A 23977-nucleotide genomic window follows, 5' to 3' on the forward strand; every position below is an offset into this window, starting at 1 on the left:
ACAATTAAGTGCTGCCACTTGGCCTCATGATCTCCACTAAAACCAGGGAACCCAACTCATTGGTGGACATCCCTCGTGGTCACACCTGGCCTACGAAGAGCAACCACAGAGCTTTTCAAGGATGCAGGTGCTCCCTTCTCCAAAGTATTTCTCAATGCCTCACAGAAAGGAGTGTCTGTTGGGCCTTCTGTGGGACACAGTTTTTGCGTTTGTATCTGTTGTGCGCAGGTCAAGGTCATACATGATAAATCCAGTCCAACATTTCTGCCCACCCCCCAAGTCTTTGGTCTCCCTCCTCCGCATCATGCTTTGGTATCTCAATAGCATTAACTATAGACCACCGCTGAATTAAAGCTTCAGTAAATCCACTGAGTAAGCTGTTGGAGTCACATCTAGTTGCGTAAGTCAACACACTATGTCCCTAAGTGCATCTCTAGGAAAGTGCATCCACATAAATTAATTTGGCTTGATCTAGTATTATAAACTGCCGTCCTTTGTTTAAAACAGTTAGAATCCATTTCCATGTACGTTCCCTGGTTTCCTGCTGATATACATTAGCAAAGTAGTATATTTCTTTTGGTGTGCAAGCTATTTTGTCCTCTATCACAGTGTGTACCTGCCCACCTAGAGCATTATGAGATTTGAACCTAGTTATGGGTCTGGTGGCAATGGAGCAGAAGGAGGGGCAGTAAGTTGTGGTGGGGCTTGTGGAGAATGAGCCTCACTTTCCAAGTCATCTGCTCCAGGTGAGGGTCTAGCAGCGTTTTCAAGCAAAGGATGACTTGTATCCTCAGACATAGGAGGACAAGATACTTCCACTGCCAAAGAAGACACAGGGTGACTTGGCTGTTCAAAAGTGTCAGTTATCTGGGTCTAAGAGGAGTTCTTATTTCAAGTTATGGGACTCCATTCCTTCCCAATTCATGTCTTAACTTTCACAAGAGAAACTTAGCAAGGCTGTAAATTCAACTAACCTTCAAATTCAGCCCACAAGGAGTAGTCAAACACTGCTGGCCACTGTGCACTGAAGAGCCAGCTGAGAGGAGCACACTGGAACCAGTAAGAGCCCCTTCTTATTCTAATATTCCTCCAGCACCCTCCACTGATGAAGCTTACTACTCATTGGGCCAAATGGCAAGGGAGAAATGTTCCAATATTGCAAGCAGGGCAGTGAAGGGTGGGTTTGGAATGGAGAATCAATGGGCTGATAACTGGCAATGCACTTCACTTTCATTCCCTCTCCCATGGTCTCTACCACCACCTCCTGATGAAAACTCAAATACTGCAAATACAAATAAGGCAACCAAGACCCAAATGAGGATGCCAAGACCATCAAGAACATATTTCTAATACTACATACACACATGTATCCAGGGTAACCAGACATCTCAGTTTGTCCAGGACTGTCCTGGCTTTAGCCCTTAAAGTCCTGTGTCCTAGGAAACTCCTCAGTCCCAGACAAAGCAGAGCAATTTGTCAACCCACATGTGTCCCACAGGTTTTCAAACTTTCTGTGCATCAGAATCACTTGGGTACTTGTTAAAAATGCCAGTGGTCCTGATAAAAAATGCAGTGATTTCAGATGAAAGTGGGTCATGGACTGATTTTTGAGAAATGCTATACTTGGAGGCTGAAGAGGTGTTAATCACTACTTTTAGGACCTCTTCAATCCAGAATTCTTTGTTCCTGTCCCAAAACTATGATCACTGAAAAGAAAGAAATGACATCTCTCGCAAGACACAGCCAAGGTTTCTGAGCCAGAGGCAGACACTGACAAATTACCAGTTGATGGAAGAAAAAAAAACAAAAGATAAAAACTGTAGTCTGGACTTACCACTTTCTCTCCTTTCAGTTCTAGAATAAATCATTTTTCCTTCAATGTCACAAAGTAGAATAAATAATAACATATGCTGTGAAAATGGATTTGATAGTAACAACAATATAGGTACATTGATGGGGTACATTAATCTTCCTGCAGGTAAGCACTATCTAATACCAGGCTTAAAGATTTCCACAGTGATTATGGTTTGGTAGATATTAGAGAATACCTTGCACAAAGTAAGTTCAGTACTACTTTTGCTATTTCACATTGTGAGGTACATGATTTAACATGGCCACCTCAAAGATGAGAGAGCAGAGTTCAAATGGGGTGAAGAGAAGACACTCTTAACGCTCTTTACATTTATTGAGTTTCTATTGTGTTCCAGGCATTGTGCTAAATTCTTTAAATACATTATCTCATTTAATCCTCTCAACAGGAGCTATGTTCTTGCCCTAGATTACACACCTAGTAAATGGTGGATCTGGACTGAAAAGTGGGTCTGTACACTGAAGCAAAATTTGCTGAGCACTGGAGAGCCAAGACGAATTAAGGCATGGTCCCATGCCCTGTTGTAAGTGCAATGGTCGAACTATGCACAGGATGCAACGGGAACAAAAAGGAGGCGTATCTTGGGCTCTCCACGGCTTCCAGAATAAAATGCAAATCCTTTTGCCTAGCGCATCACGACCTGGACCCCCTAACTCCCTCGTCCTTCCACCAGTCCCGCTGGGATCGCTCTTTCCTCCATAGACCAAAGATGCCAGTGCTTGGATGTCTCCAGTGTCAGGGAACTCACGTCCCGAGGACCTCGGCCTAGGAGGCACGTTTTCACGTCCACCTGTGCCATACCCCGACGCCCCATACCGCTCCACCACACCCTCCATCCCTGTCTCCCGCTCCGACCCCGGCCCCCTCATCGGCACCCCAGAGACTAGGTTTTCCAGGCCCGGGCAAACTGAAGTTGCAGGACTCCAGGCGGCGCGCCGGAAGTGGCGGCGGCGGCGCGTGTCGTCGGGAGGAAGTGCCTGATGCCGCGGCCTGTGGTTGGGAGTTGCTGGAGTCGGTGCCTCACTCTTAAGGTTCCCCCGTGCACCGGCTGCAGGGCCGGCTGGGGCGGCGGGGTCTGCTCCAAGGCCTAGCGGGTTTGGACCCGCGCTCCCGGCTCCGCCAGCAGGTGCGCCCTCCCGACTTACTGCTACGTAACCGGGGCTGGGGGTGTGAGGACCGCCCCTGAGGCCTCTTCCCAGGCGACCTTCGGCGCCTCCTGGGAGAGAAGAAGAGTCTAAATTAGGGAAAGGAGCTAACTCTTATCCAGGACCAGGCTCTTTCACCTGCGAGGCTCCCTTAATCCGCACCTCAACCGTGAGGGAGGCATTGATTATCCTGTTTACTGAGGAAGAAACGGGGCTCAGAAAGGTGACGTAATTTGACACAGATCATGCAGCCGGGAAGTGACAGACCTGGATTCAAAGCGAGTCCTGGCTGGCGCCAGAGTCCTGACTCTTTACACTGCAGCAGAGTTCTCAAGCTTTACCTGCATAAAAAATTCCTGGGTGGAGGGTGGTGTTAGTTAACAAATTCTGGGACTCCACAAATTGAGTAGGACTGAGATGGGGCTCTGGAATCTATATTTTCCAACAGTTTTTGCCTGACAAATAAAATGTCGCTCCTCAGTGAGCGGAACAAGAAGGTGAGCAGGTGATAGCCTTTCTGGGGACTATAGCTGATTGTCTTGTTAAGCTTTTAAGACCTCAATCGAAAGAAAACAAACGGGGCCTCCTGGGATTGGAGAGTTGGTATTTGATTCTGTCATTAATTCTTTTGGGCGCTTGGCAGCTTCTGTCATTTCCCCACCAATTAAATGAGACGAATTACATGCTTATCACCTGGGGGAAACTTGTTCAATACAGATTCTTGGGCCTTGCTCAGCTCTCCTGGATCAGAAGAGGTGGGAGGTAGGGCTTGGGAATCTATAGGCTAAACAAGCTATGAAATGAGCTTGTTACCTTTGAGAACTTGAGATATGAAGCTTTCTTGGATAGACCCATAAAGAAAAGGATTATAGATTTGGAACATGTGGCCTGAACCTCCTCAGTTTTGTGTTTTTGCAGCTGTGCATGCTCCTGTATTTGCTGTGGGCTAAACTATTATTGGTAAAATGTCGAATTAGTATTACTGGCCATTATGAGGTGGACTTTTCAGTTAGCTGAAGACAAGAATTTTATAAACATAGTACGTTAATCTACCTACTGTTGATTTCCTGAATGATTTTGGGTGAGTCACTAAACCTTGTGGTCCCCATACATGCCTGAATATTGTCAAATCCCTACATTGCTTGTTATAAAGACAAATGCCTACATCCACCCTAAATCAGATTTTTTGGAGGTGGGCCATGGATGTTTTTAACAAGCTTCCAGGGAAATTTAATGCAGCCAGTGATAATGGAGTGTGGAACTACACTTGGAAACTGAGTCTTAGCTTTTTTCTCAATGTCCATGGAGGTGAAAATGGGAGTATTACAGTTCCCTTATGTTAGGCCCTTGAGGACTAATATGAATAATATGGTTTGTGATAGATCCTGGTTTTGGAATTTCTTAACATGCCCTTTCTTGTGAAAGAAGCAAAAGTGCTATGACAAGATTACAAAAGATGAACACTAAAACCAGCAGCCCCAAATGACTTAGGTTCCTTGATTGAGATATTGTGATGACAGAAATTGATTTTACAGAGAGGCTCTGATTACCACAGACTCATGTCTTCTGCCTAAAAGTATTAACTTTTACAACCCTAACTAAAAACACTTTTTTAAAAAAAAAAAACAGATACTATGGTGTAATTTGAATCAGGAACGACATCTTCTGAAAACTCAGAACAGAAGCCTTTTTGGCCAACATGGAGGAAAAAAGACGACGAGCCCGAGTGCAGGGAGCCTGGGCTGCCCCTGCTAAGAGCCAGGCCATTGCTCAGCCAGGCAAGAACTGGTGGGGTGTGGGGGGGGGGGTGTGCGTGTGTATCTACAGTATCCTCTTATTTATATCCTTTTGGTTTATAATGGTCTCCCGTTTCAACTGATGTTAAAGAATTGTTTAAGGGGCTCTTTTGCTATGACGGGGGGTCTGGTCATCATCTGTGGTCTATGTATCGTGCTCTCTAAATCTATATCTTGCTCTTGCTCTATAATCCTGTCTTGCTCCCCCTCAATAAATTTCACCTCGTGCTTGCCTTTAAAAAATTGTTTAAAATGTAACTGGTATTTTGTCTGATTTTGTTGATGATGAGCTAGGGGTGGGTATTCAGTGATCCTCATAGTTAGTTAATGCCCTCAAATCTTTCAGTGTGTGTTGAGTTTACCAGTTAGTTTCTAGATGTCATAGAGTCATCCCCAAGTGGATTTCATTGGCCCTTGCTCAGTAGAAGTGATGAAAACAGACTTTTCCCTGGTTTGAGGCTGTTCTCTTTCTTGTTTTAGGTACCACTGCTAAGAGCCATGTCCATCAGATGCCGGGTCAGACCTGGAGGAACAAGGGCCATCTGTCTAACAGAGAATTTGTGTTCAAAGAACCCCAGCAGGTAAATTCTTGTTTCTCCTTCAACAGTAACGAAGATTTGCTTATAAGAACTGTATTCACATAGTAGACGCTCAAATAGTGACTGAATAAATTCACTAATAAATAGTAGAGCAAAAGGACTATAATAATGAAGAAATGTGACATATTTCAGTTCCTTCATATGTCTGAGGATTCTTCCTAATCTGTCCCCAGTTTATGGTCATATATTACTACCATTTATTTTTGGAAAGGAGGCTATACCATGATGACAGGCTAGAGGCAGTACCATAACTGGATACATCAGTTATCTAAGTTCTGACAGTCCTGAAACCATGCTGTCTTCAGTGCTACTGCAGCAAATGTCTTTGGAATTGGATTGAAATTTCAGTTATTACAGCAAAATGCTTGATTTATCTTCTATTTCTAAAAAACATCTTCTTTATGTAAAGAACGGTTTTCCAGACCTGCAGGCTGCTAGGAAAATTGATTAATTGTATCGTCTTTTATTGTCTGTTAAGAAGTGTGAAGTAAGTCTAAGAAGAGCAGAAACAGGGGTCTCTAATGGGGTAGTGAGAAGTTGGAATAAAAGGGATAATTTTAAACCTGATTTATTTTGACCGGAAATGGGAGGATATGGTAAATCCGTCTCCCTGAGGATAAGGAATTATTCTAGAAATAAGATTTGCCTATTTCCTTGCAGGTAGTACGAAGAGCCCCAGAGCCACGAGTGATTGAGTAAGTAATTTTCTGCCTTCCTGTAACTTCCCCACAGTGAAATGGAAAGCCTGGATTCTTTCCCTCACCCTGTCTTCTCCATCTGGAGGAGAATGACCCAATAAGTGTCTTAATTTTAGGCTGAGATAGTCCCATCTGAGATGTCTTTAAATTTGATTTTTTGAGAAGACTTTCTGAATTTATTTATAGTATGGAAAATACAACTAGGTCTCTGTACGTTAAACTTTGATTCTGGTATAAATTTCCTGGCCCTGTGTCACTGATATCTGTGAATAGTAAGCTAACACATCTCTGGTAAAGACATAGGGGGATTTTTTCCTGAGTCATTGAGGCATGGCTGTATGAGAAGCCTTTAAATACCATTTTACTATCAATGCTTATGAAAGCTGCTAGCAATCTAGATGACCTTACAATCCATTTATTAAAACCACATGATTGGGAACAATGTAAATGATAGTAAATATTCCTCTTATATTGATTTGTGTCTAACATGTCCTTGTCCAGAATTGATGAGAGATGCTTTGCCTGCTCTTTTCCTGCTTGTCAATTTCCATCTGACATAGACAAATTGTCAGTAGAAACTATTCTTTTATTTTAGCAAATTAGCATTGGTGTATGTTCTTGCCCATGAGCAATCTGTCATGCTGTTTGGCTGTTTGCAGGTTGGATTGTATACCTTAGAAAAATTTGAAACTAACACAAATGACAACATACTTTCAAAGAGAGTATCTAGTCTTGGCCTTGCCACTAGTTAGCTTTATAACTAGTCCTTAAGTAAGTTTTTTCCATCTCTCTGGATTTCATTTTCATTATCTGTAAAATCAAGGGTTTGGGCTGTATAATTACTTAAGACCTGTTTAGCTCTGATAGTGTTGTTTTTTTTTTTTTTCTCTCTCTCTCTTTTTTTTTCATTTTTTTCTATTTATTTTTATGTATTTATTTATTTTTGTTTTTTATTATTTTTTTCTTATTTTTTCTTCTTTTATTATTTTTGCTTATTTTTTTTTTTTTGTCCTTTCCTTTATTTCATTAATGCCAGCAAAAGATCTCTGATAGTGTTTGACTATTTTAAGAATACCAATGTGGTATTGCCTTCACTGGTAATAAAGAGAATAAACAAAAACCATGACGCCTGTTACAAGGTATAGATGGGACAGTCAAGCTGAAAAAGTTGGCAATTGTGAGTTTGCAAGTCAGAGAAAAATGAAAGAACCCATTCTAACTTGGCCCTAGAGTTTGTTAATTCTGGTTTTCTAAAGTTAACTGTGTTAGATTTTTTTTAATAGCCAGAAACATTCTGCACATTTGAAGTGAACCAGTTTCTAAATGTGGGCCAAAATATACCACATTAAAGTATTGTATTCTTTGTATACTCTGGGAAACTTTATGTACAACTTATGTAGAAATGTGGTAAAATGTATGACAACTATGCCTACATTTTGGCTCAAAGAAGTTCACACATCTACCTAAGAACTTAGCTCAGCAATCATGAACTGCTAACTCCCATGACAGAGGATGATAGGAAAACTGTCCCTTTATATTATTCTCTATAATGTAATCTCTCTCTGAGAAGGATCTGACACAGTGGTCTTGATATATGAACCTATCCAGTCTGTGTCACTTTCTTATCATGGACCTTACTACCTGGCACATTTGTAACAGTTTTATATGTTTCTACATTTTATTTAATTCAGTAAGATTTTATTGGATCTACTATGTACAGACACTAGGAAATAGAATAATAACCCTTGCTCCTAAGGAGCTCACAGTCTAGTAAATGAAATAGACATGTAAACAGATAAATTGTAATCTTGTACGTTATGAAACAGTAGACCTATATTTAAGGTGTAATAGTAGCACAGAAGATGAGACGGTCAATGCTACTTGCCTGGATTAAAGGTAAGGAAAGGTTTAAAGGAGGTGATGCAGAGCTGGGTTTTTTGAAGGATGAATTAGAATTTTCCACTGGACCAAAACTGGAGTGTATTGTTTTGCCTCAAACTAACATATCTGTTTCCTTTGTTTCTTTAGCAGAGAGGGTGTGTATGAAATCAGCCTATCACCTACAGGTGTATCTAGGTAAGTGAATCCTTACTAGAAAGTGATTATATTACAATGGAATGGAGTCTTTTAAAAAATAAAAAAGAAAGAAAGTGATTATAATTATCACCAAGTTATATTCTCTTAAAAGAGTCTACTCCCTTATTTGAAAAGGTAACTTCTGTCCCTTAAATTCTTGGGGAGCAAAAATTTGGTAATATCTCTTTTTTATATACTATTTCTAGCTTCAAAACATTTTAGCAGGCTGTCAATATAGTAACTGTTACTTCCCAGGTTTTCAGAAGAGGAGATGAGGCCTAGGGAGATTGAGTACTTTTTCCCAAGTGCTATATAGTAATTTAATGTTAGAGTTGGGTCTAGCCTGGACTTCTATGTTGTGCTATGTTATATTTTTATTATATTGCATGTATTATTATACATATATTTTTATATTAATCATGTGTTATATAGTGTATTATATTGCTACACTAGGGTGGATTTCAATAAAATTAAAGTATGTACTATTTAGGGTATATTAAGCATTAGTCATTGTTTTAAAAACATTTTGAAAGCATCATCTTATGCATGAGTGTACTAATTATCACTATAAAACGAGACATTTAAAACAACTATATTAGAACTTACGCATTTGAATGAATTGCTTTTAAAAAGCTTCTGCTGGACTTGGCTCTATGAAGTCCATTGGCACTTTATAACCTTTTTTGGAATTTCCCTTTAAAGCAAGTCACACAGGAAAACCAGTTGCATTATTTTGGTCACATGTCATTGTTAATCAGATATGGCTTCAGGTTAGCTTTGGCTCTTTCAGAAAATCAAATGCACTTTCAAAAAGTGAAGATTTGCTACCACCAAGACTATTCAAGAGAATGTTCTGTGGGCTTTCAGAACATTTCTTAAGAAAGATATCCAAAATGATTTTAAGCTGAACTGGGATTGTTAAAATAAGCTTATATTCAGTGGGAAAAAGAACCCTCATCAGATATGTTTACCTTGATACAGTCTTAGTGATCTCAAACTTTCCCTAGAATCAGCATAGTCTCAGAAGACTACCAATTATTTAAATAACACAGGGCCATGCATCTTATTAGTTACTCTATTTATTCTCCACAGTGACCCTGTGAGGTAGATATCATCTTCAGGTTACAGATGAGAAAACCAAGGTTCAGAGAAGTTAGCTTGCCCAAGGTTTCACAGCTAAGCAGTGCTGGAGCAGTATTTTAATTATGATCTATAGAGGCCATGATGCATCATCTTTTTATCCTTCACTGCCTCTTTTATTTGTCTTAACATGAAAGGAGCTTATTTTACATCAGGAACATCATGACCTGGGTGATATTAGGCTCTGCTTACCATGGGAGCTGTGGTAAGATGATTTCATCATCCCACTGGAAGATACATCCAGATTAACTTATTTTCCGCTAACAGAGTCTAACTCATCTTTTCCATGTTCTTTGGTTATTAATGGTTCTTTTTTGCATCAAGGGTATGTTTGTATCCTGGCTTTGTTGACTTAAAAGAAGCGGACTGGATATTGAAACAGCTTTGTCAGGATGTTCCCTGGAAACAGAGGACCAGCATCAGAGAGGGTAAGTAGATTTCTGAAGTGGCAGTTGTTGCTGCCTGGTCTTCTTCTCCAAAATGTTTTCTAAAACTATTGCCTCTGCTCACCACAGCTAGTCTTAAACAGAGTTTCAAAACCTGAGACCTTAAGGATGAATAGAATTAGCCAGTCAGAGGGGACAGGGAAGAATATTCCAGGCAGAAGGAACAACAGGTGAAAGGCCCAGAGATCAGAGAGAACCTGGCAAAAGTGAAGAGGTGAGAGTTCAAGGAAACAAAGGAAGTCTGGTTTGGCTAAACTGTGGTTAACATACTTATCTCCTTTTGTGTTTGTTCACTGCCTCTATTAGTTCAAATGGTGCCAACTTTCCTCTTTCTTTATAGAAACTTCCAGAGCTTTCTTTTTTCTGATCCTGTTTTGCATATATTCTTTCGTGATCCTTCCTACTGACTTTTTATTCTCATGTAACTTTTACCAGAAGAGTCCAGTCTCCTTTAGCTTCAGCATCTGTACGCTCCTGAGCTTGTAAAAGTGACACAGCAGTTTATTACTGACTTGAACCTGCTCTTCTGTGGGCATCCACAAGCCACCAGTGCCTGTTATACCCCAGATGGTCACTGGGGGGTGTCTGTGCTCTAGCATAGAATTTCTTTTCTGGCACAGTGAATGAATTTAAATTTTCTGTAAAGAAAGGGGCAAAGTATATACAGTTGTCCCTTGGTATCCATGGGGGATTGGCTCCAGGACCCCCTGTGGATACCAAAATCCAAGGATGCTCAGTCCCTTTATATAAAATAGCACAGAATCTGCATATTACCTATGAATATCCTGCAGTATACTTTAAATCTCTAGATTACTTATAATACCTAATACAGTGTAGATACTATGTAAGTAGTTGTTATTTTGTGTTTTTTATTTGTATTTTTATTGTTGCATTGTTTTTTATTGTTTTGAATATTTTCGGTCCATAGTTGGGAGGGCCAACTGTACTGGCTTCATTTTTGTTACATGTCAGAATGGGTGTTAGCTTTTTCAGGGCAGCCTTCTCTCAACTCCCAGCAGTTTCTTCAGAGGGATTTTGGAGACAGACTTGTCTTTGATTGTTGGCTTGTCATTCTAAGTAATTGTTAATTTTAGGCAAATTACAGTTAAGTAACTCTCAGATCCTTGGTTTTCTTATCTGTAAAACTGAGCTAATAATAATTTCTACCTTATGAAATTGTGCTAATTAAATGAGATAACGCATGATAAGTGCTTAACAGAAGGCCTGGTACATAGTCAGCCTTCAGTGAACATTAGCTGCTTTTATTATTACTGTTCTTATTGTTGTCCTAACTAATTCCAGTTTGGGGAAAATAGGCCAGATGAGGTGGCTCATGCCTGTAATCCTAGCACCCTGGGAGGCCAAGGCAGGAGGATCACTTGAGCTCAGGAGTTCGAGACCAGCTTGAGCAAGGGTGAGACCCCCGTCTCTACTAAAAATAGAAAAATTAGCCAGGCATCATGGTGTGTGCTTGTAGTCCCAGCTACTTGGGAGGCTAAGGCAAGAAGATTGCTTGAGCCCATGAGTTTGAGTTTGCTATGAGCTAGGCTGATGCCATGGCACTCTACTCAGGGCAATGGAGTGAGACTCTGCCTCAAAAAAACAAAACAAAACAATTTTGGTAAAATAGCAGATCTATAGATAACTCCCTCTCTACACAAATTTGAACATCAAAAACTCTGACTAAAATTGGTAACATGCTACAGCTGGTCAGAGCACTTTTTCCTTTACTTGGAATCAAAAGGGCTTATACAATATTGGACACAGAGATGAACGGTTCCTCTTGTTTCTCGTATGAATGTTGGTGCCACAAATTCCTAAGGCATGGGTTCAGGCTCCATATCCTGCTTTTTGAGATCATCCCTAATCTGAGCCCTACTGTTCCCAAGTGTGACTCCTTCTCTTTTATTTATGTCATCACTGATGTCAGCAAGTCACACACATTCTCGTCTTGGAGCCTTTGCCCATGCTGTGTCTGCCATGCCTTCTCTTATCTTTTCTTTCATATCCTCTGTGGAGGTGGAACCTTGGGTCAGAGACTATCTTTACTTTTCCTTTGTATTTCTCATAATTTCTTACACATTGCAAGGCGCAGAGTTGGCACTCAGTATACCTTCAATAGCACTAAACCATTTCAAAGGCCCTGTATTTTCTTTCTTAGATATAACTTATCAGCAACCAAGACTTACAGCATGGTATGGAGAACTTCCTTACACTTATTCAAGAGTCACTATGGAACCAAACCCTCACGTATGTTGAAATATTGTTGTTGGTATGGTTTTATGGACTATATACTATAAGTGTTCAGTGCTATAAAATAACAATAAGTTACCTTGTAGAGATGCATGCTGGTTCCTAGTTCAGAAAACCCTCTGAGTTCAAGCATGAGTCTTTGTGCTGATCATCCTTTATGTGCTTTTGATCCACAGATGAACTCAGAGGGTGAGAAAAAACTGCAGCCAGAGTAAACAGGAAACAGAGTCCAGGATCTCAGGAAAAGAAACTATTTCTCCTCCTAATATCCCCCTCCCTCAAGCTTTTCTGGCTGTCATCCTTCTGTGTACACTGTGCTGTGCGTTTGCTGGGGGGGCTACATCCTCATGACTGGCCAGTAAGGTCAGAATGTCTTTTTCCATTTCTCAGGCTCTTTTGCTGTTTGAGAAAAAAATCTAGTGTTTTTCTTGTTGACATTGTGTTCATTCTATGGCTGCAGTTCTCAGACTTCCAACTTATTACTGCTTTGGCTTGTTTCTGCTGCTGCTTTTGTTTTTAAAAATTTCCATGACAGTAGACAAAGATATTCTAGTATATAAATTAAGCTTGTCCAGAGGATGGAGTTAAGGTCCAAGAAATAGCTCCCTGTTTAGTCTCTGGAATCTTGCCTTTGGCAAACAATGTTATGCTTTATTGAAAGAGACTTTTAAGAAAATGGAGTTTTGCTTATGACATTGAGATACACAGAAATGTGACACATTTCAGAGCTTCTAGTAATATGTAATCACAGACCACCACCTTACTAAGACGTTCAGGGATAAAATATTCACTGAAAGTGCATGGCTTTTTCACATAAGGAGATAGCTGTGTGCTTTGGTTTCTAGGGCTGCATTTAGAATTTGATCCAGGGAAGTGCTGAGACCCTTTATATCTGTGATTGATTCAGAAACAGAGAGAATTGAATTAGGCCAGTGCAACATAGGTTGCTTCCCTGTTCCTGTCAGAATTAATTTATCATCTTGTCAACAGTCATAGCAGAGAAGTTGAGGATTAAACAGGCTTATGGGGAAGAAATCCTTTCTCATTCATTCTAGTTTAGCTTTTAGAACAGGATGTCTCAACCTCAGTACTGTTGACATTTTGGGCTAGATAATTCTTTCTTGTGGGGCTGTCCTGTGCATTGTAGGATGTTTAGCAGTATCTATGACTTCTATCCACTAGTTGCCAGTGGCACCTCTCACCCAGTCATGACAACTAAAACTGACTCCAGACATTGTCAGATATCTGCTGGGGTGGGCAAAATTGTCCCTGGTTAAGATCCACTCTTTGAGAATAAACTTAAAGTACACAGGAATCTGCTGAGTAAAGTAACCCCTTATTTTCTGACACTTTGGGAACATTTTGACAGCTCTTCAAAAGAATTTTTTTATGATAGTCCTTTTTCAAAAATGTAAATAATGGCCAGGGACGGTGGCTCACACCTGTAATCCCAGCACTTTGGGAGGCTGAGACGAGAGGATCACTTGAGGCCAGGAGTTCAAGACAAGCCTGAACAACGTAGCAAGACCACATCTCTGCAAAAACTAAAAAACTTAGCCATTCATAGTGGTGCCCACCTGTAGTCCCAGCTACTTGGGAGGCTGAGACAGGAGGATCAGTGGAGCCTGGGAGTTTGAGGTTGCAGTGAGCTGTGTTGACACCACTGCACTCTAGCCCAGGCAACAGAGTGAGACCCTGTCTTAAAAAAAAAATGTGAATAATATATGATTATTGAAAATTTAGAAACTGCAGATAAGCATAAAGAAGAATATTAAAATTTTTGGTAATGCTGGCACCTGATGTTTTAGTTCCAATCTTTTTTATTTTAGGAAAATATATTTAGAGAATCTTTTTTCTATAAAATTAAATTCTGTATACTATGTTTCATTTAATTATGTGTCATTAACATGTTATAGTATCATTAAATATTATTCTACAACATCATATTCAATAGCTGCATAGTACTCCGTAATCTATGTTTACCGTAATTTATTCAAACAACCATCTATAGTTGGATATTAAGGTGGTCAAATTAGAATTATTTAATTTGGATTTGACTGGCTCATAACTTTGTGTTTATTGTTAAGGGATTTAGTTCATTTATATGCTGTCTTAAACAAAATCAAAAGAGTTGCCCTTCTCAGATTTTCTTAAAGGAGGACACACTGGTGTATATGGATGTTGTCTGTATGTGTGTTGGGGGTACTTGTTTAATTTAAAAATTGCTACTACCTCAAGCTTAATATACCATAGAAGAGGAACAGTTTCAGTCATAGGTTTTTAAATTTCTTTTAGTCTTTGTTCAAACTAAATCTTATATGAACCCAATGTATAAAACAGATGAACGCCTTTACTGGCTGGAAGTTCCACCAACTTGACCTCTCCTTTCTCCTGCTGTCGACCTGGAGGCACCACTGTGGTACCCAGGGCTCTATAAAACATTGTTTGAAATCCACCGAGTAGGTCCTTTTATTTCTGTGATTCATATTTTCTTGTACTCTTTTCCTCAAATGTCTTTTAAGGATAGAATGTCTTCACTGAACAGTGAGATGATGCTGAATTTTAATTTAGACATTCAGTTCTGAGGGATCTGTATATAGAGTATTGGTTGGAGAGTCTAAATTAATCCTGTAGTTCATTATCCCCCTCCTTTTTTTTCCCTTTTCTCTGTACTTCACTACCAAAAATAACCAAGAGAAAAAATACCTACTTAGAAACATAATGCAAACTCGGTGTTATCATAGTGCTTAATCCCCAAGCAAGTCAGGGAAGTGCTAATTAGATTCACAGTCACATTGTAGAAAAGCTATCTTTCTCTTTTTCATTCTTGTTTTTCTCCTTAAGTGTATAATTCTAGCATCTGATCTTTATCTCCATGAAGATAAATTTAAAGCTGTAAAATAAATAGGAAATACAGCTTGCTGACATTATTATTGGAATTTCACTTTGGAATTTATTCTCTTGAACATAGGTTAGTTTAATAACATTTTTGTTTTGTGAGGGTAGATCTCATGTTAAATTTTTTTCTACCACAATAGAGAAAGATGCAGAAACTTCCAACTTCCAGAGGCTTCGTGAGTCTTTCCAGGTTTAAATCCTCTGCTTAGAATGTAATACTAATATCCACAACAAGAATTCCAGCTTTAAGCGTGGTTTTCACATTATAGTAAAGCTGAGTGATTCTCACATGTTTCCCCAGCAGTTTTACCTGACAGTAGCCATGGGACATACTTAACATTATCTTTCCTTTGCTGAACATCCATTCCTTCACTACCAAACATACAACATAGTCAGACATTGGAGGAGTTCTCTAAAGTAGCAGTTCGTACAGTGTAATCTTAGGATTCCCTGGATGGGAAACCCTTTTTGGGAATCCGTAAGTAAAGCTATTTTTGTGACAATACCAAGAAAATACGACATTTTCACTGTGTTGAATTTGCACTGATGGTGCAGAAGCAATAACGGATAAAACCGCTGGCACCTTAGCATGAATCAAGTCATTGTCATCAAACTATACTAGTAGTCATTGTGTTCTTCATCACCATGCACTTCCAGTTTAAAATGTTTAAAATGATTATTTGATTTAAGAATGTCACTTGATGAAGCAGTAAACATTATTAGTTTTACTAAATCTCAGTCTTTGAGCAAATGTCTTCTCAATAGTTTTTTTGATAAAATTGGAAGTATGCCTAAAGCACTCTTGATACAAATCACGGTGTGATCGTTTGAGCTGTATGCCGAAGTAGCTACTTTTTTCATGGGCTGTTTTTACTTAGAAGACAACTGGCAAACAGACTTGTAACTATTAAAACTTGAGTATTTAGCAGATACTTTCTCATAAATGAATGAAGTGAATGTCACTTCAAGGAAAACAATGGACAAGATTTGTTACCATAAAAGTTGAGTTTTCAAGCAAAAATTAGAATTTTAGAAAACTGGTATCTGCCACTTTGAGCCTGATCTCTTCCCATTACTTATACTTTTCTGATGATCAGTAGTAATAACAGATGTGGTTTTTTGTTATTGTGTAATGAAATGCGTCAGCGTTTAGAAGATCCCTGTAATTCAGTGAACTAATATTTTCCAGATGACCGATGGTTGATGTTATAAAACCGTACAAGGTTAAAGATCTTTTCAAATTGCAAGCTGGACCAGTGGATTTAAATGTGAAAAATTTGATACAGTTTTAGATTCCACATTTCAGCTAATCTCTAAGAAATCAGCACTTGATGATTTTTGGTACAATATCAAAGAAAAATATCTACAATTATTTGAAAAAGGATATAAACTATGTGTGTGAATCCAGTTTTGTTCATATGCTTCAATAAAACAACCTATTTTAACAGACTGAATGCAGAAGCAGATATGAGAATCAACTCTCTTCTGTTAAGTCAGACATTAAAGAGATTTACATAACAATGCCACTCCTCTCATCGATTTTTTTGTATTGGAAATTATAGTTACTTTTCAAAAAATATTTGTGTTATTGCATTTTAAATGAATTAACCAATATTTTATTTTTTTTCAGTTTTCATTTTAAATATGGTACCTACCAATTTGTATAACCCATATAAACAAAAGTTCTTTGGGGTTCTCCATAAGTTTTAATAGTGTGAAGTTTGAGAACCACTGTTCTAAAGGAAGCTCTATAAAGCACTTGATTTCTGGGAAGAAAGATAGAATTCTAGTTAGAACCCATAGTAGCTATTCTCTTTGTAGCTCCCAAGTACAACCCAAGGTCAGGGGTCCCAGCCTCCTGTAGTATACCTGGCAAGACAGTTCAAAATATAAACTACATGAGTGAACTCAATGCCCAGGAGGTGGGGCCGTGGAATCTGTTTAGGACTTCTGTAGTTCACAGTCCATGCACTTGTTAAGCGCGTGTCATGATTCCCATTCTGTAGAAAAGAATGTTTTTCCCTTTCAGATTCTGTTTTTAGGAAGTTAGCCACTCTGGAAGTTTTAAATATCTTTTTAAAAAAGCAATTCTGCCATTCAGGATAAAATAGGAATAGACTGAACAGAGAGCCATCCGGTAGGAAAGTTGTTTCACTCTTCAGACGTCACTCTGGGTTTGCTAACCACCTGGCAACGTGTCCGCTTTACTGCTGCACTTACCACCTTAGTGACTTATCAAGGTCACTGCCCTGAATATACTGACATTTGCTTCTTTGCAAGCATCACAGAAAGGATGAGATGGGTAGACAGACCCTCGTCCTCATGACATTGCTATACCAAATTTAGTACTTCTATAAAATTGAAGAGGTCAACTTTCTTCAGAGTAGAAATGATAGGAGGGAATTGAACTTTCTTGCTTTCTGTTTATTGCATTCCAAGCACTTTGCTTACTCCATGTCCCAGTTTATAACTTGAATGATTTTGCCCTTTCTGTTTTTCCATGTGGCTGCCACCTTGTGTCTTATGTGACTGTCTCTGCCCTTTGCTGGCCTGTTGATTGCAGTGGCATCCTGTGCTGAGCACACTAAAGCACCGCATTGAGGAGAACACCGGCCACACCTTCAACTCCCTGCTCTGCAATCTTTACCGAAATGAGAAGGACAGTGTGGACTGGCATAGCGACGACGAACCCTCGCTCGGGAGGTGCCCCATCATTGCTTCACTCAGTTTTGGTGCCACACGCACTTTTGAGATGAGGAAGAAGCCACCGCCAGTGAGTACCTCCTTCTATGCTCTTTCTTCCTTCCATTATTCTGTGAAAAGTGGAGCTCCTACTTTCAGATTTAGAGGATAGGAACACACGTTTCATCGATAAAGCATTTTCAACTGATTGCTTACCCCATGGTTAACTTTTGGCTTCCAAAGTGCCCATTCACTTACTTATCCAACAGGAATTGCCTGCCCTGCACCTGGTGCTGGGGGCTCGTTTCCACTGATGGAAAGGACAGACACAGTCCCTGTCCTCATGGAGATACAGTCTAGTGGGGGTGGACAGAGACTGCTAATTACTCAAATAACTGCAATCGTGGTAAATGCTAAGAAAGAAAGATCATAGAAGGATGACTCCAGCTAGTGGGGGCAAGAAGGGAAAGAAAGGAGGCACAAGGAAGATGCCCCTGAAGAAGCCTTCATTGTAAGTATTCTTCATGGTGATGTGGCCACTTCTCTGTAAGGGAGCATCACGTGCATCCTCATTCCTTCTTAGCCTTCTCCTGAAACACAGATGGATCTGTAACTCTTTCGGAGAGAGCAAACTCAAGCCAGATTATCAGAGGTGATGGTCTGTCCACAGTCAGGTACAAAAGCCGTGACTGAACTTACCATATAGTAACTTCAGTTTTCCACTGCAGTTCTTACCTAGATTGCATGACATTTGAGGCATACTAGGGTTATTAATTCTTTTGAATCAACAGTGTAGTACCTTAGGACTAAGGTAGAAAGAACTCCAAGAAAAGAGCAAACTTCTACCAAATTATTTTATTTCCAGGGTTTGTGAATTTTCCTAACCAAAATTCCTGACCATTCAGCTTATAACATTAAACCAGACCCAGTCAGTATGGAAGCCCAACCAATAGGCTATTTTTTGTCTATAACCTAATCCAGACCACATTGCTATTAGTCAGTCAGTGTGCATGTTTGTTCTTCATCAGATATACATCTCTGAGAATACCATTAACAGACTGGGTGTTTCCCTCGTGTGTATTTGAGATTCCATGCATGGTATTTTGAAGCATATTATGTTATTTTGCATATATGCCATTAAGCTCCTTTTGTTGGTATAATTTCCCTTGATTAGGTTTTCTCTGCTTTTGTTTACACAGAAACTTTGGTCATTGTTAGTAGTGGATTGTCAGTTGCCATGTCTTATTGAGTGACCTTGCTCCCTGGGCACTTTGAGTAGCCTTCACGGTTACGTTGGCAACCTGACTTCTCATGTACCAAGGAGCACTACTTGAGAATCAGACAACCCAACCTTTGCTGTATTCTTTTTAGGTGTGGTTATACTTCTGTACACACCCTTCCACTCAGTTAAATACCAAGTTCACACATGTGAAGAATTCATCCTGCCCTTAGCTCCTGTTATATAAAAGCAGAGAAACCCTGTATGTCTCATTATTTAAGTGCAGACCTTCTTCTCAAGCCAGACATATGAAACATCAACTTTTTGCCAGGTGTGGTCATGGGGCCTGAGACTCTAGCGGTGAGTGAGCTCTCCTCCTGGAGCTCATCTAGCACATGCTCATGCTGTGCCTTCCTCCTAGAGTTAGCCTTCATGCCTTCTGATTGGCAAACAACTTATAGTGTATATAATCTTTGGTATAATCTTGGTCTTTGGTCCTTTGCAGCTATTTTCTTTGTTACTAAGTATTTAAATATTTAGTTACTATTTCTTTACACACATGCATTCACCACCACTACCCCCTTTTAAAAACATTTTTGGCCTACTTACAGATTAGGAGCTTAAGAATCCCCAAAGTATGCTTTCTGGATAATTAGTTTTACTATAGAAACAGTTTCCAACTATTAAGCATTAACTCTCTTCTGGTTCCCAGAAATACCCCATTCCTCTCCCCTCCAGGCAGCTGAAGCTCTTCATTTTCTCATATAAATATATAATGCATGGTAGTCAAGAGCTACTTTTTGGTAATTCAGTTATGTTATAGGTTAATGTGCAGACAGAGAACGTAACTACCACATATAGCACTGTTTCTGTGAGCAATTGTTTGGAACAGAATCTGTGTTTAAGAGGGAGATTGCCCATACCCCACACTAAAGCTTTCTCTTCTCGGCCTTCTTGGAGTCTGTTTTGATGAACACAAATGAAAAGCACAGGCCATGAACCACTCAAAAAGCAGTACAGTCCCCTTAATTATTTACCGGTAGTAAAGGAATGTGCACAGTAACTATGGTAGCTGAGTTGATGAAAATACAGATCTAATAAGAAAATTTGTTTGAGATTTTGAAATAAAGTTCGCTGAGGAAACAGATTTGGAAAGAAATATAAACATGTCAGTACCTCAGGTTATTGACTCTAGTAAGTTTTGGCTTCTCATCTAGTCTTAACTGTGAATTTGATGCAATTTTTATATATCCTCTCAATTCTGGCTTTTGTTTAAGATGGGGAAATTGAATGTTAATATATTTGAAATTATAATCACACATTAGTAAATACAGTTTAAAATGCCTTTTTTTTCAGAACCTGTAAGTTCCATGCTTGTGTAAACAGGACACGGTTTAAACTTTTGAAAAGATTCCTTCAAGTTTCATTAATAGATTCCAAAAATCCAAATCCACAGTAGCTAAACTAGAAGTTCAGAAGCCTTTCCTTGACTTGACAGCCTTGGAAATATCTTAGAATACATCATCTTTATCTTATAAATGATCCTTTTTCTGAAGGATTGAAAGGAAATAGTTATTGTAAGTCTTTGTCTACTTTTTTCCCTAAACTCTAACTCTGAGAACATGACTCATGATTCATACAACTCAAGGTAAAAGCATAAGTTAAAAACTGTAAATTAGGTTAGTCTTCTGTGTGGGATTTGTGGGAGTCTGACTTCCTGTAACTCTTAGGGACCTGTCTCAGTCTGCCACAATAGACTGTAATTTTCATGTCTGTTGACAAGACATTCGGAGTATGTTAGAGGTTGTGGGAGGGAATCTTTCAAACTCCTATTAGCTTTGGCCCATCAGAGGAGAAGCTAATACCTGGCTGACTTGAGTCACAATTTCTCATCTGAAGCGGACATAGAAGAGTCATGAGATTTCCTGCACTTCATTTAAGTATGCAGCTTTGAGACAGAAAAGCATTTGTTTTGGGCCACTTTCAAAGAGAATTAGTCATGATTTTTAAACAATTCAAACTCCTCCATCCCTGCAGCAGCTATTTGTTTTGCAATCTGGCACCTTGAGCACATCTCTGGAGCTGCTGATCTTCTGAAAGCTGCCCCAGTTCCACACACTGTATTCCTAACAATTTCTCCCTGTGCTGAGATGGTAAGGAGATCTTTGTTTCCTAAACACCAGTGCCCCTCTGATTCATACGCTTGGCTCAGTCAGCATACATCATCCCTGGAATTAAACATTTTACTCCTCCGAGGTGCCGATCCCTCTTTCACTGTCCTGTAGTCCAAGTCTGCCAACTCCTGCGTATTCGTTTTGATTTTAGAGTAAATTGCCATTTCCTTTAATGATAGTAAAGCATGTGGGGACGTGGTAGACTTGCTGGAGCTTGCTTTTCCATTCTGTCCAATCCCTTATTTTGTTTAGTTCAAATCAAAGACTAAGTGATCTTCTATGTCTGTATTCTGGCCAGTCAGGCTATACTTTCTTAAGACCAAGCTAAAGCTTACCGAATATATTGCAGTAGACCTTTATTATTCTGTCAGGTGGGGTTCATCAGAGCTTCTCTACACTTCTCTTCCCAAATCCAGTTGTACTTTCCAAACCACATTGTGTCCCTGTTTGCAAAGATTAGTCTGGTTCTTTTCCCAGCTAGCTTTAATTCTTTACTGAAAAACAAACTGGAAAAGGAACTACAAAAGCCATTTGGCAGGCTGCTATTTCTCTGTCGGTTACCATGGAAACAGTGATGGCTGGGGGGGTATTATTAGATAATAGCAGGAAGTTTGTGATGCACTGGAGGTTTAGATGCCAAAAGCCTTGTTTTTCTAGCAAATTGCCCCTGGATAGACTGTGTCCTTCTTCAGCTGAATCCTGGGAACGTGAGGGGCTGAAAGTGATTGAGCTGAGGAAAGTTGGGCCTTTCTCTAACCACTTCTCGCTCTAGTCCTTCTGAAGGATGTGAACCCTGTTCATATCACTGGAAGGGATGGCCGTGAAAGCACATCTGGTGGTGGAGACTCTGAGAGCGCCCAGTGCATTGTAGGTCCCAGGACCTCCCTTTCTAATTGGTTGGTTTTCTTTTTTTTTTTTTGAGACAGAGTCTCACTCTGTTGCCCAGGCTAGAGTGCCGTGGCGTCAGCCTAGCTCACAGCAACGTCAAAGTCCTGGGCTCAAGTGATCCTCCTGCCTCAGCCTTCTGAGTAGCTGGGACTACAGGCATGCGCCACCATGCCCAGCTAATTTTTTCTATATATTTTTAGTTGTCCAGCTAATTTCTTTCTATTTTTAGTAGAGATGGGGTTTCGCTCTTGCTCAGGCTGGTCTCGAACTCCTGAGCTCAAACGATCCACCTGCCTCGGCCTCCCAGAGTGCTAGGATTACATGCCACCACGCCCAGCCTGGTTGGTTTTCTTGACACACTACTGGGAAGAGTGGAATACAAAAAGGTCAATCTGATTATAAATATTGTTATTTTTTTCTAGGACTTTAGAAAAAATGAGGATATTGGAATCCAAAACAATATGATACTGAATACCTTAAATTTGGAAACTGGATAAGCTAGAACTCTGGAGCATTTCATAGAGTAGGGACTGAACCTCCACCTTTGCAGCTCCTACTGCTGCTATTCCAGTCATCCACCCTTATTAATCCATCTGCTGCTTATAGCCTCCCCTCTGAGAGAGCACAGGAAATACTTGGAAGAAATTATTGATAACCATGATCATTTTAAAATGTACCCTAATGAAATTTTAAAAATCAGGTTTTATTTCCTGTTTCTGTCTCTGATGTTTAAAAAGCACTTAACTGCCTCATTTATATTTATTCCTTTTCTGTGAATGGGAATGATACTTGGTAGATACTTCATGGGAGTCACTGAAAAGTTTTCCCATGAAAATTGTTGAAGTACTCAGTGAATATTTAAGCTATCATAAATGGTAGATGCCATGGTGACTTTTCAGGTGTGGAAATTGAAAAAGGAAATGCATAGCATTTCCTAAACTCCAAGGTACCAGTGGTCTGCAAAATGGATATTCGTTGAGAGAGTACAGGGAAGTCTCAGGGAGGGTGGAATCATTTGCTTCCCTGGGGCCTTGTCTCAGGCTAAAATTCATGCCCTGACTCCCACTGGGAATAATTAATTTTTGCAACAAGCCTCCCAGTTTTGTATTGCTAGTGACAGCACTTTTAACTTTAGGAGGGCAACCTTTTGCAAAGTGATTCATTGTGTTTCTGTGTGTGCCATGATTAGCATGGGGTTGGCTTGCAAACCCGACTTTCAGACCTTGTCCCAGTGATAGACTTTTTTCTCCCCTTTGCCAGACTCTTTAAGAACTATTCTCGAGCCTTCTGGTGATTTTCTCATCTTTCACAAGTCACATTTTCATGGAGGATGGCTGCCTAGCTGAGGCAGAAAAGAGCTAAATGTGTTTGAGGAAGGGAAAGGAGGACCTGCCCTGGAGCAGAGTGAGCCAGTGTGAGGAGCGTAGCAGGTGATGAGATGGAGAAAGTGGGCAGGGCCTGGTCATGCAGAGACTCAGGAGCCTCAGGAAAGAGTGGGTTTTATTTTACATACATGAAGAGGCCACTGAGGTATGTTAAGCAGAAGAGTGACATGATCTGATTGGCAATTTTAAAAGGCCACTATTACTACTGCATGGAGCCTAGACTAGAAAGGAACAAGAGTAGAAACAAGGAGATCAATTAGGAGGTTGTTAGACCTTGTGCATACTTGGGACCAAGGTTGAGAAGGAGAGAGGGATCATGAGCTCAGAGGAGCAGGGATTTCTAAGGGACTCATGGGAATAATAATCTGAAAGTGCTAATGAGGAGGGAGGAGAATACTTTGTCACCTGGCTCTGTGATCCACTGGATTAGGAGACATGATTACCTTCCACATGAGAGGGTTCAGGGAATTTGCAATCTTCTGGAGATAGCCTGATTTCAGCTAGGACAAGGAAGCAGAGGGAGCCTTCAGAGCTCACGGAGGTTGAGGATATAGGCGAGTTTGCTCATCTCTGAATGAGAATTCCAGAGAACACAGTGGAAGGGTACAGAGGGAAAGTGGTGAGGGGTTGTGTGTGATGAGATTATGCCCAGGAACAGTTTGGGAATGAGTATACTGGTATTAACAGATGGCTGGAGAGGCTTGCACT

At 40.0% G+C, this 23977-nt stretch overlaps 1 protein-coding gene across 3 annotated transcripts in view; it reads left to right on the top strand.

Moving 5' to 3' along the window:
* The first annotated feature begins 2892 nt into the window (after positions 1-2892).
* ALKBH3 (alkB homolog 3, alpha-ketoglutarate dependent dioxygenase) overlaps positions 2893-23977 on the top strand; it is a 34198-nt gene continuing 13113 nt past the window's right edge. The window contains exons 1-8 of one of the 3 annotated variants that reach the window (XM_069469854.1): positions 2893-3238; positions 4645-4793; positions 5292-5392; positions 6071-6105; positions 8137-8184; positions 9649-9752; positions 11932-12020; positions 17485-17694. In XM_069469854.1, coding sequence (XP_069325955.1) covers positions 4715-4793; positions 5292-5392; positions 6071-6105; positions 8137-8184; positions 9649-9752; positions 11932-12020; positions 17485-17694 — 666 coding nt within the window. In that variant the 5' untranslated portion in view covers positions 2893-3238; positions 4645-4714. The remainder of the gene's footprint in view (positions 3239-4644; positions 4794-5291; positions 5393-6070; positions 6106-8136; positions 8185-9648; positions 9753-11931; positions 12021-17484; positions 17695-23977) is intronic. The other 2 variants (XM_069469853.1, XM_069469855.1) reach the window with 2 other exon arrangements.

This window comes from Eulemur rufifrons, chromosome 6 (genome assembly GCF_041146395.1).
Source record: "Eulemur rufifrons isolate Redbay chromosome 6, OSU_ERuf_1, whole genome shotgun sequence".
NCBI classification, from domain to species: domain Eukaryota; kingdom Metazoa; phylum Chordata; class Mammalia; order Primates; family Lemuridae; genus Eulemur; species Eulemur rufifrons.